This window comes from Crocodylus porosus, unplaced genomic scaffold (assembly GCF_001723895.1).
Source record: "Crocodylus porosus isolate Cpor-Errol unplaced genomic scaffold, CroPor_comp1, whole genome shotgun sequence".
Lineage (NCBI taxonomy): Eukaryota > Metazoa > Chordata > Crocodylia > Crocodylidae > Crocodylus > Crocodylus porosus.
Window position 1 is genome coordinate 5,710,552 of NW_017728926.1, and position 11,915 is coordinate 5,722,466.

General features: G+C 44.9%; 2 protein-coding genes across 3 annotated transcripts; both read left to right on the plus strand.

The window, feature by feature from the left end:
• On the plus strand, nucleotides 1-2,734 carry LOC109314237 (transcription factor HES-5-like). 2 transcript variants are annotated; one of them, XM_019541269.1, is made up of 3 exons: nucleotides 7-994; nucleotides 1,254-1,434; nucleotides 1,656-2,734. In XM_019541269.1, the coding sequence occupies exons 1-3, from the start codon at nucleotides 929-931 to the stop codon at nucleotides 1,916-1,918; spliced, it is 510 nt and encodes a 169-aa protein (XP_019396814.1). In that variant the 5' UTR covers nucleotides 7-928; the 3' UTR covers nucleotides 1,919-2,734. The 2 variants fall into 2 exon arrangements, with proteins under 2 accessions (XP_019396813.1, XP_019396814.1); XM_019541268.1 differs by having other exon boundaries at nucleotides 1-994; nucleotides 1,254-1,857.
• Nucleotides 2,735-10,231: 7,497 nt separating this feature from the next.
• On the plus strand, nucleotides 10,232-11,915 carry LOC109314238 (transcription factor HES-5-like). The gene is made up of 3 exons (XM_019541270.1): nucleotides 10,232-10,326; nucleotides 10,450-10,615; nucleotides 10,730-11,915. The coding sequence occupies exons 1-3, from the start codon at nucleotides 10,273-10,275 to the stop codon at nucleotides 10,978-10,980; spliced, it is 471 nt and encodes a 156-aa protein (XP_019396815.1). The 5' UTR covers nucleotides 10,232-10,272; the 3' UTR covers nucleotides 10,981-11,915.

Genomic DNA, 11,915 nt, shown 5'->3' on the forward strand with positions numbered 1-11,915 from the left:
GATACAGAGAAGGGCATTAGTAGTCTGAATCCCATCCAGGCTTACACCTTTATGTTTCAAAGTCTGGTGCTACATCTTGCGCCCATTACTACCACCCCCTGAAAAAACCTGCATGAAGCCTAAAGAGAAGGGACCAAAAGACCACTGGGACAGAGTGAAAGTATGTTAAAACGCTGCTTGCAAGCATGCCCACTTTGCCTGAATGGAACCAGATGGATGCAACAGAGGCTCAGACACTAGAGTTTGGAATGCAGAAGAACCTGAAGCCATCATTTACACCTGAATGGGGTCCTGAACTACGTTCCCCACAAAAAAAAATCTCATTTGACATCTTTAAAGCTCCCTTTACCAAAAAGCCTGTCACTTAATGCTGTTAATGCTTAGCTTTATTCTTCATATCTCACAAGGAAACCACAAGGATTCTACAAACAAGCACTTTCCCCAAGTGAACTGCACCCTCCCCAGGAGCAGAGCCATTCATTTTAACCCACAGGCTGCCCTGCTCCTTTTCCCGCCTTCCCCAAAAAGTGTGCCTTCCTCCCCAGGATGAATGTGACTGGCACATGCTGTGACTCTGGAATGCAATTGATCCCAGACAACCAGCTGGAGGGTCAGTGCTTTCCCAGATCCTCCTGCAGCCCTGCAGTGCCACGCTGCACACTCCACCAGTTGGTTTGGGCAGAAGGTTATTCTCTCCAGGGCATTTACAGTCAATGTACCATACACTAATAGATGCCTCTTCTATTGTTCGACCGTGTGCCCGGATTGGCTGAGCAAGTGTGGGAAACACCAACAACCCTGAGACTCACATATCTGCTTGGCTGCTCTGGGGTATAAATAGAGGCAGTCAGTAGCTTCCAGAGTCATAGGCTTGTGCTCAGTACAGAAGCCCCTGACCCAGAGATCAGTGCCCATACCAGGGATCAGAATGGCTCCCAGCAACAGTTTCTTGGTCCACATAGAAGAAAAACTCCTGCCGAAAGAGAAGAATAAAGTAAGTGGAACAACTTTAAGTGGACAGGGCTAGAAAGTATGTGTTGGGCTGTATTCTATGGCACTGATTAGGCATCTGAAACTCCAGTGTCAACCATGTGCACTTACATAGCCAAAATTATATAACAAGATCTAAGGATAGACAGATGCAATACAGGGGACAGACAGACAGCTACGTGCTCCAGGAGGAATCAGGGTAGATGATGTAAATAAATCCAGTCTGAGCATATCCATAATGAACTGCTCCTCCCCAACTGCAGCTCAGGAAGCCGGTGGTGGAGAAAATGCGCCGGGATCGCATTAACAGCAGCATCGAGCAGCTGAAAGTCCTGCTGGAGAAGGAGTTCCAGAGACTTCAGCCCAACTCCAAACTGGAGAAAGCCGACATCCTGGAAGTGGCAGTCAGCTACCTGAAGCAGCAGAGCCAGGTGCAGGCACGAGGTGGGTACCCAGCATATTTTATCACACCCTCCATGGGGCTGCTCCCACAGGAACTGCCCCCTTGCTCACACCGGTCCTCACTCCCTGAGAGGACAATGAATCCATGTGAGCAAGGACATGCAGGATTAGGCCCCCTGAGTCCACCCCTTCCCACATACTGTCCCCTCTGCCTCACACTGGGACATGCTGCTGACCTGTCATTTTCCTCCCGTCTTTTTCAGCTTTCAGTCAGAAAAGCCCAGAGCAAGATTTTAACACCGGATACCTTCGCTGCCTCAGAGAAGCACTGCATTTCCTGTCCTACTATGAGCCTAGGAAGGAAGCTCAAGCCCAGCTGATCAAGCATTTCTGTAAAGCTCAAATGATCCCAGACAATCTCTGCTCCCCCGCCATGCAGATCCCACCCCCGTCGCCCTGCCTGATCCCCAGGAAGCACCCTACCCAGAAGATTGCTGTTGCTCCTTCCATCTGGAGGCCCTGGTAGACTGACTTATGGACGCTTTCTTTTTACTGTTTGCTACAAAACTAGAGGGATCTTTAATGGTTCCTCTTTCAAGTAGGAAACTCTGATTTCCAGGAGGGAGGGAGGGTATTTTTTTCTGTCAATAGGAATGAAGGTCTCTAAAGTAGTTTTCCTTCACAGTGAAGGATGGTGTCTGTATCTTGCAGTGAAACTGCTGTTTTTATGAGCAGCTCCAAGCTAAAAAAGGACCAAGTTCTTTGGTGCTTTACAGGGCAAAACTCCCACTGACTTCCATCAGAGTTTTGCTTGATAAAGCCCTCAATGCAATGCCCAGGGAAGTCAATGGGAATCTTCTCACTGTTTTCTGTGGGTATTTAGGAGCTGCTCTGGCCCTGTATTGGGCAGCAACCTTCTTCTAGAAGGGGTATTTTTGAGGCTGTATTTTGTATCATAAAGAATTGCAAGTCTTTACCTTTTGAGTGAAAGATGTGATTCAGAAATGCTGTTGCTTCTGAAGTTCCTGTACTATTCTAGTATAATCTCTTATGGAAAGTTATTATGATAACAAATTACTGTAGAGAAAATTTTCTTCATGCTCAGTGCATATGAATCTCACTTGAGAGATAATTGATGCCTTTTGTAAAGGAAGTATCTGGTTTGTATCTTAAGTTATGAGGGTGGGGTAGGGGAAGGGAAATAAGTACTGTACAGTTATGCACTGAACATTTTAAAGAGATTAGAAGCTTTTATAAAGTTGCTGTGTTTTCTTTCTGTGGGATGTTGAAAGTGACTTTGGTTCCTTTACTGTACATGTCAATAAAATGATTTTATTCCTTGCCCTTTTTTGCCTGCAATTATTAAAATGTAATGTTTAGTTGGTGTGCTTGCATAAAAGTGGTGACTGTTTAAAACACCCGGGAATCCTCACTCTGGTGCACAGTTTTTACTTGTTCAAGCAGCCCTATTGACTATGGTTGGAAAGGGGATGGGATTGTTCATTTGGAAAGATATACAAAAGCTACCAAAAGTTACAGTAAAATTTCAAGGCCTGAAAGTGAAGAAGAAATGCAGACGGACAGGGAAGGGGTCAGACATGCATGAAAATACAGATGTAGTTTTCAGGTGGAAAAGAACCTACATTGCTAAACTCGGGCCCTCACAGGTAACATGAGGCTTTTCCTTTCTCTTTTAAAGAGAAATTTACATATCTGCTATATCTGGTCAGGCAGTAGGTAGGATCACACACAGCTTTTTCTCTTCCAAATTAATTTATTTGCAATTTCCTTTTTTAAAATGTAATACTCTCCTCTGAAGAAGCCAAACTGCAAGTCCAAAATTCAAACCTGGAAGTCCTGGGCCCAGGAACCAAGAGACCTTTCTGGTCGTGATTCCTCTCTCTGCTACTGATTTGCTGAGAGACCTTGGGCAAGTCATGTCACTCATCTCTGCTTCAGTTTCCTATGCTGTAAAACCTATATCACAGCAGTGTCCCAGCATTTGGAAAGCACTCCAAGATCTGAGTTCCATGCAACTGTTACATAGCATTTTTATTGCTGGCACTATTTTGCACAAGCCGGTCTCTCTCTAGCTTGGGCTCAGCTGTGTCATGGATGTGTTCCCACACAGCAGCAAGCTTTAAAGTGCTTAACCCCAGCCCTATTAGTAGAAATATCACCACTATCAAATATATTTTAAGTGCCCTCTTTAACCCTTCCTTCCCCTTCTGACCCTAATATAGAAAGCAAAGCAGGCATATCCTCCCACGGCTTGAGAGCCCTGACTCATGACCTGGGTAATAACTGCAACACCGAGGCAGTGGGCTGCCTGTGACTCCTACATGTGGACACGGATTGCATGTCCTACTCAATCATTCCTGTTCCTGACAGTGGGTACCAGGTGGAGCCTTCTTAAGGGTGAATGAAGCCTGTTTGATTTCACTGCCTTGGAGCTAGCAGGGTAGCATCTGGGGACCCCCAGAGCCATCCTGCTCACACAATACCGCACCAGAGGATAGTGTTCTTTTACTCTCTAACATCCCAAATGAACATACACACAAGCCTCAGAAATGTTATTTTCATTTTTTTTTCAAAAAAAAATTCCCACCAAGCCCTGTCTTATGTTTAGGAGGGCACAGGAGGGTTCCCGCTTGACTGTGTGACGCACCAATGGCACGAGACCATCTCCCCTGGGATTCCAGGATAGCAGTTGATTTGAAAAGCTGAATTTCCATGGCCCAGGATGATAGAAAAATTAGAGGTACCCACTCTAAATCGAGAGAGGCATAGTACCATATAAGTAGAGCTAGGCATTCTTATTGAATATACCCCCTAGATAGAAACAAAACAAACTCTAGTAGGGCCTTAATGTAAATAAGAACCAGGCCCGGTGCTGTGCAAAGCTGGGGCCAATATGGAAAGCACCAGGCTCACAGCCTTCAGGTAAAAGTCCAACCCAAAGCAGTGGAAAGACTCCCATTTATTTGCGTGAGCCAGGACCCTGGCTGGTGTCGCTGGAGCTCTGATGATTTCTAACCGCAGGCTTTGGTTCAGCCTCAACAAGAAGCATCTGCAAGCAAGCTTAGCAGGCTGCTATTACCAATGCTGAGATCTCATTCTGAGTGCCTGCTTTGATCCTAGAAAAGCCCAGGTCTTGCTAACTATTTATTAATTATTACTTGTGATAATAAGCAAATCCACACAGGCTCTTCAGATCCTCCCACCTGACGCTCCCCTTTTGCAGAGCTCTCCTACCCTTGGGAGGGTGATGTTTATTATGCTGATCCCACAGCCCAGGGATACTTTCCTGACAAAGACCTATTAACCTCAGAGTGTGGGCTTGAGTTTCTCGGAGTTTCCCACACTTTCTTCCTCTATTTATGACATTCAAGGGATCACAAAGGAAGCGTGCCTCACAACAGCCCACATTAGTGACGCTCTTTGATTCTGCATTGTGATTACCAGCAATTCCTGTCCCGATAGACCATCTGGAGAGCTATTTTCCTAAGGAGCACGTTGATCGATCAGTATTATCCAAACCCTTTTAAAACTTGGGAACGTTATGCTCTTTGACACTAAATAGGTGGATCACGGATGGACTGTCAGGTCAATTTTAAGCCATCCAAGTCAGGTACAAAAAAGAAAGAAAGAAAGAAAGGAATCGTAACTGTTCCTTAAGAAATGCACGTATGATAATGACACATTTTATAAGCTGAGGTACCTTAAAGCAAGATGTAGCTTGAAAGGGAAGATGGTGTGTAGAAAGGATAGCAATTAGTTAGTGAATGATGTGAACTTGAAACTGGGTGCACAGTCCTGGAGAGTGAGCATTATTTTTAATCACAGAGATGGTATCCTGCTGCCAGAGGTAATGCTGGTATGCATTTGCCAGTCTGCCTCCTTCAGGCTGCCCCATAATTGAGCTGTTAGGCCTGGTTCATCTCTAAAGCTCATCCATACCTCAGCCAGCTGAGAGGGCTGCCAAATAGTATCAAGCACAACTGCTTCTGGAATAAGAAGTCCTTGTTTTACTGGCCCTAGTCATTCGATCACTGGGCTAGATCCACCATCCAGTGACAGCAAGGTGGACAGAGACATGGCCCACTACCAATTATTTAAGCCATTCAGTTTTCCACAATAACCGACTGCTCTCAAAGACAACCATACGACTGCCATGCACCTTGCCTCAGTGAAAGCTGCTTCTACTTGGAATTCAGACTCTGTGTGTGCAGTATGTTCAAAATTACGTGAGGAGTTGAAACCTCTGCCACTTTTAATGATCAATATGACAAAGTGAGCATAACTAGACAGACCAGCCCCTCTCTGCTCCTGTGAGACTCCAATCACAGTTTTGAAGGCTGAGCTATATTCACCAGGAGACTCTCAAACACTTTCCAGTGGAGCAAAGCTGTAAGAGAGCTGAACTTACTGGAACAAATGGCTAAAAAGCCAAGCATTGGTGTATCTTTCAGGATTGGACATGTATTTCACAGCAATTAGATATACTCCTGAAGAAGGGAATGATCAGGCTACAGCATTTAGCTAACTTACAAACACTGGAATTGCCTAATAAATTTCCATGGTGGTACTATGTTTTGTGATTTATTTCTAACAACTCATCACTGCATTCACAAGAGGAAACAAAAATGCTACCTTATAACAACCACAGAACAACCTTCCCTACCATCTTTTGGGTCTGCAGCGGTACTTGAGTCAAGAGATACAATCTCCTCCCTCTGATACAGGGGTGGTGATAATGGCTGATCTTGGAGCACATGCATACTTTATAGGCTGCTCAATAAACTGAAGCTTTCCTCTTAATTAGAAAATAAAATAATTTAGAAGTGCCTAACTTTTTAGCCAATATAAACAGGAACTCCTGACAGTACACATGGTTTTCTAACATGAGGGCAAGTATCATAGATGCCCCAATATGTCTCTGTTTTTCATGGATATTGGATCCTACAATGTATCAAAATTAAATATTACAAGAAAACAGATAGCACATGGCATAAACTAAATGTGAGTAATACAGAAAAAGCAATTCAGCCCTAAGGCAACTACCTTGACTGTACTGGAATTACACCTAGTAATCTTACTATACATATATACAAACACATGCTGATGCACAAAGAGATTTTGCTGATGCTCAAGTTAGTGCAGTATAGAATAGCATAGTATAGCATACCACAGCAACTACAATCATATTCTCTTCTAATCACCCTGTTGCTCCAATTTTCCCCACAAAAGTGGAAATACAGTCACCCTGTGTGTATCTGTACAAAGTGCCTACTTACTTCCATACAGAATTGTCCCCTATAGCATCCTTAAAATAAGAGGTTTTATCAATCTGAGATTATCATGAATAACAATTCAAAGAGATTGTAGCATCATAGAAAAATAGGACTGGCAGGAAGTCATCTAATCTAACCCCCTGCTCAAGGCAGAATCACCCCTGTCTAAACTATCTCAATAAAATATTTACAGTATCTAATCTGCACTTGAAAATGTTCAGTAAATGGAAACTCCCCAGCCTCTCCAGAGAATGCATTCAGTGCTTAACCACCTTGATAGAAAGTTCATCTTAATATCCAGCCTAGATTTCCCTTGCTGCAATTTAACCCCATTACTTCTTGTCCTGTCCCCTGTGAGCACACAAAACAGCAGATCACCCTTCTCTTTATCGCCACCCTTTTTTGTATTTAAAGACTGCTATCAAATCCCTCCCTGTTATCATATCCACTCATCATAAAGTGTTCAGCCCTGAAGAACACAATCAAAGCAAATGGGAAAGGAATGATGCTTTTCTTTCATTCATCAATAGGATGTGTTCAAGAGGAGGAGGGGGTGGTGCTATAGCTCTGGCGTTTTTCAAACTGGTTAGACGGAGGGAGAGAAGCTGGAGTTTGTAACCCCCGAGGGCTGTTGTTTTGTGCTGGCAACGCAAGGCGGCTTGCCTGGTTCACCATTCACATCAGATGGTGTGAATCCGGGATCCTGAGCATTTCCCACACAGCGCCCCATTCACAGTGTTAAACTGTTGACAAAAGAAGTGTGCCTCCGCAGGTCCTGAGTAGAAAGCTAATGCCTGCTGCACCATCTGGCCAGCACTGGGAGAAAGGCATAATGCTTTAATCAATGGGTGGTGGTTCAATCCTTTGGACTCGGCAGCATTGTGCTGGGGGGAGGATGGCATTATTTAAAACCACTCGTTTCATATTTCCAGAACTGGAAATTGGATCAAAGCGTTCTTGCCCAAAGGAAACCTCCCACCTCATGGTGCCCTTCTGCTGCAAACAAAACAGCCCTCTCATCCAGTGCGTGGCACAACCTACCGTCCCACTGCATCTGACAACAAGCCTGGGGACTCTGTAGACACCCTGGCGAGTTATATCTTGCTGTGAGCGATGACAAAGATCAAGGCATACAGCCGTGTGTTGGCCAGTGATAACAATAGCAACACAGAACTGATAAAGAGACTTAGGGTCTGAACTTTCTAGGGGACCCATGCTCCCAAGTTTGTGATGTGCTTTGACAATCAATAATAATAAAGTCATTCAATTATCAAAGGTGGGAAGGGGGAAGCTGACTTATGGAATTCACTGTCACAGGAAGTCACGGAGTTCAGTATTGCAGAAATGAGCAGTATGAATGAGTTTGGATGACCAAATGTCACGGCTAGTAAAACAAACTTCAGCACATTTATCCTCGCAACAATCCAGGGCAGATTCTTATTTACTTATATGCAGCCTCAAGTACTTGTGTTATAAATAGGGAAACTGAGGCACAGAGAAGTGGAGTCACTAACCTGAGGTTCACATTAGATGAAAGGCTGACAAAGGCATCAGGTGAGGTTTTTGTAAACTTCTTCGTACTAACGGGGAAACCAAGTGGCACAGAAAATCTGGTCCTTAAGTGTTTTTCAGCTTAACTAAAGTAACCAGATGAGCACTGCTGTGAAACAAGTTAACCAGTGATCCAACAGGTCTGGGACAGGAGTCAGGGTGTCTGTCTTCTAGTCTCTGCTCTGGGTCCCTCTCAGACTCCGTCCTGACTGACTACGTAGCACACAAGAGGACACAGCAGTTCACTAAAGCCCACGGAGCTCTGAGCGAGTACAGCAGCCCAGCCTCAAAGCAGAATCAGGGCCCCAGTCAACATGAGACCTTGCAAACTTACGTGTTTGATCCCAGTGTCCTGACTATGCCTGTGGTATGGCAGCCCTTTGAGAGTGCAATTTTGTTACGTGCCAGAATTTCCTACCTCTCTTAAATGGCCCCTAAGCATTTTCCCCTTGAAAAGTGTTTTCAGGGTCCCCACTGCTCAGTTCTTTCTGCAACTTGCTCCTTCTGTCCTGAGCCCTGTGGCTAGGGGTTATATCCAGATGCAATACTTTCATTATTCTTTAGGATTTTACTATTTAATAGTTGCAAGGCACCCTAAGTGAAGCCCACAGTATGCAGCTGTGTGTCTTAGATGGGTAGACAAGGTTTTAAACAGTGAATGTTGCTCCTGCTGATATATATAAAGCAGTAACATGTATCCAGGTCCATGTGTTTTATGAGCATGCCATTCAAAGCGCTCAAAGGTACAGGGCCATGGTAGAGGAGAAAGAAGTAACCAGAAGAGACCTGATTCAAACCAAGTTAACCAGTAATGCAACAGGTCTGGAATAGGAACCAGGATTTCTGGCAACAGTCCAGAAAAAAAAATAACTAGCACTGCCTTCAATGGCCAGGAGCCTGCTCATCCTGGTCCTGCTCTCCCACTTCCATGGCACCTGTCTGACTATGCCAAGTACATCTAATTCAGAGGGCATACAACAGCAAACATGCTGACAAAACGTGGCACTGTAAGAGAAAGCGAGTGAGCTTGGGCCAGGAGCCAGGAAGTGTTGCAGGCTTCCGATTTTGAAGACAGGATAACCGAGGCACAAAGTGGGTTAGGGGCTGAATTACTGTGTGCCCTTGTTTTGCCACTTGTAAAGGCAATACTGCCTGCTTTTATATTGCACAGCTAGCTGATGGACACTAAAGCAACAGCAGGATTGATTCAGGCTCGTTTGCAAAGAGCTCCAAGATATTAAATGGAAGATACTAGGAAAAAGCATGATCATTACGATATTAATTTGCTGGGGGAGCCCAGACAAAAGCAACAGACAATAATTTACTTAAGGCTTGTAAAGAGTCACAGAAAAAACAAAATGCATGTAAGACTGAGGAAGGAAAAGCAATTCACGTGGTAACTTCCTAAAAAAATATACATACCTCCCCCCCGCAAAAAATGTGTTCTCCCTTCTGATTTTGATCACTAGTTGCCTGAAAATTGACCAGCACTGTATTCATCCAAGCACGGTTTAATGTCAATGAAAAGATTTAGTCCCTCTAATTTGAAGCTTTTTCCCTTTTGGCTTCTCCTCTGGACAAGGACAAGGGGAGGGGCTGTTCTCTCTTCCTGGGAGCTGTCTTCTGTGCTTAATGTCACCGCAGCCTGGGAAAAGGCAGCATATTGAGATGTTGATGGTCCCAACATCAGGCACAAGTTTGATTATAATGATGGCGAACGCTTTCCCACGTTCCTCCCCAGCCCTCCTAGCCTAGCTTCTATTGTGTAACACGCTCCCCAGTCCACCTGCTCTGCTGGGAGCAGGGTATTATCCCCAGGCAATTCACAGTCAATTTACCATGCTGTAATAGATGCTCTATCTATTGTCCAGCTAAAAGCATGGATTGGCTAGTGAGTGTGGGAAACTCAAAGGAGCTTAGGCCCCAGGCATCTGTATGCAGCTCTGGGGTATAAATACAGGCACTTTCCAGCTCCCTGTATCACTTGCTGAACAGCAAGATCTGAGGTGAAGTCGGCACCTGTACTCCTGGGATAATGGCCCCTAACACTCTTGCGCTGGAAATCCTAACACCCAAAGAGAAAAACAGAGTAAGTATCTGCCACATGTGACCACGTGTCTGAGAGTGGCTGCTCAAAACAAAGCCTCCTAGCTGGAGCAGATGAGAAAGGAAAGGTGGTGGCTAATTCTCTCTCTGCCTTCTCGTGTTACAGCTGAGAAAACCAATGGTGGAGAAGCTGCGCCGGGATCGCATTAACAGCAGCATCGAGCAACTGAAAGTCCTGCTGGAGAAGGAGTTCCAGAGACACCAGCCCAACTCCAAGCTGGAGAAAGCTGACATCCTGGAGATGACTGTCAGCTACCTGAAATACAGCCAAAGTGAGTGCATCTCCCTCTCTGTTTTCAAACTGATCCTGTCTGCTAGTTTTACTTATGCCTAGGCTGGAGGTTAGGCCAGACCTGTCTAAAACTCTGTCTTTCCTCTTATTCCAGCTTTCCCCTCGTCTCAGCATCTGCAGCAGGATTACAGCGAAGGGTATTCCTGGTGCCTCAAAGAGGCTCTTCAGTTCCTGTCTCTCCATTCAGCCAACATGGAAACTCAGACGAAACTGTTGTGCCACTTCCAGAGATCTCAAGTGGCCGCCAAAGACTCAAATTCTTCTGCAACCTCCTGTTTCTCCCACCAAGCTCCTGCAAAACAGGCAGTGCTGAAGCCCTCCAGCAGCCTTTGGAGGCCCTGGTAGATGAGAAGGACTTCTGTTTTATTTCTGGACATGTGCTTGTATTCCAGAGGAGCCTGCAACTTGCTGTGCAAGTATGTGCACTCCTCTAATGAGTAGGGAAGAGCACTTTCCTTTTACAGAGCATGATGATGCTTGGACATCAGTTTCCCTTCTCCCAGAAGGACCTTAAAGCTCCCACTACTTGGAGAGTTATTCTAAAAGAATGTGCCCTGTAGTCCTCATGGGAGGACGACTGAAAAGAGTTGCTCAGAGAGGAACGTTTCCTGGTGTGTGACCATGCTGAGGTAGTGCATGCGCATGCTGGGTTAAAACTAAGTAACTTCTAAGAAGTACAGGCTCGCATTTTCAAAGGTGTCTGCTCAGCTGGAGCACCTCCATCTCAGCCACCCGATTCAAGACTCCTGCAATACCCCTGCTTGACTCCAGCCACAGCTGAAAATCCCAAGCTGGGTAGCTGCATTGGGGGACACCTTTGAAAATGTGGCTCTCACCTGGTTGCCGTAACAAGTTCTACAATATTTGTAGGGTGCGCTAAGCGTACTATGAAAAGCAACCCCAGTTCTGTAGAGGAAATTCTTCAGGATGTATGGCTCTCGGAGTAGAGCACAATTCGCTAGGTTTAGTATGTGCAATGCCTTTTGTAAAGGCAATAGCTCACTTGTACCCTTATAGGAAAGGAAAGTTACGGCATGTGTTGTCGAATTTACAGGAAATGCTTGGCAAAGCCTTTCATGAAAAGGTGACTGTACAAATTCTATTTGTGCTTTTGGTACCCTCGTGCTTGCGGGGAAAACTGCTGATTTGCTACCATCCTTGGAGTGATATGTTCATTTAAGATGCACTGACTCTGTAATCTGTTTTGCATTATTTTGCATTTCAAAAGTCACAAAAATTTTGGCTCTGAGTGAAAATAAAATCCGGTTACTGAATCTGTA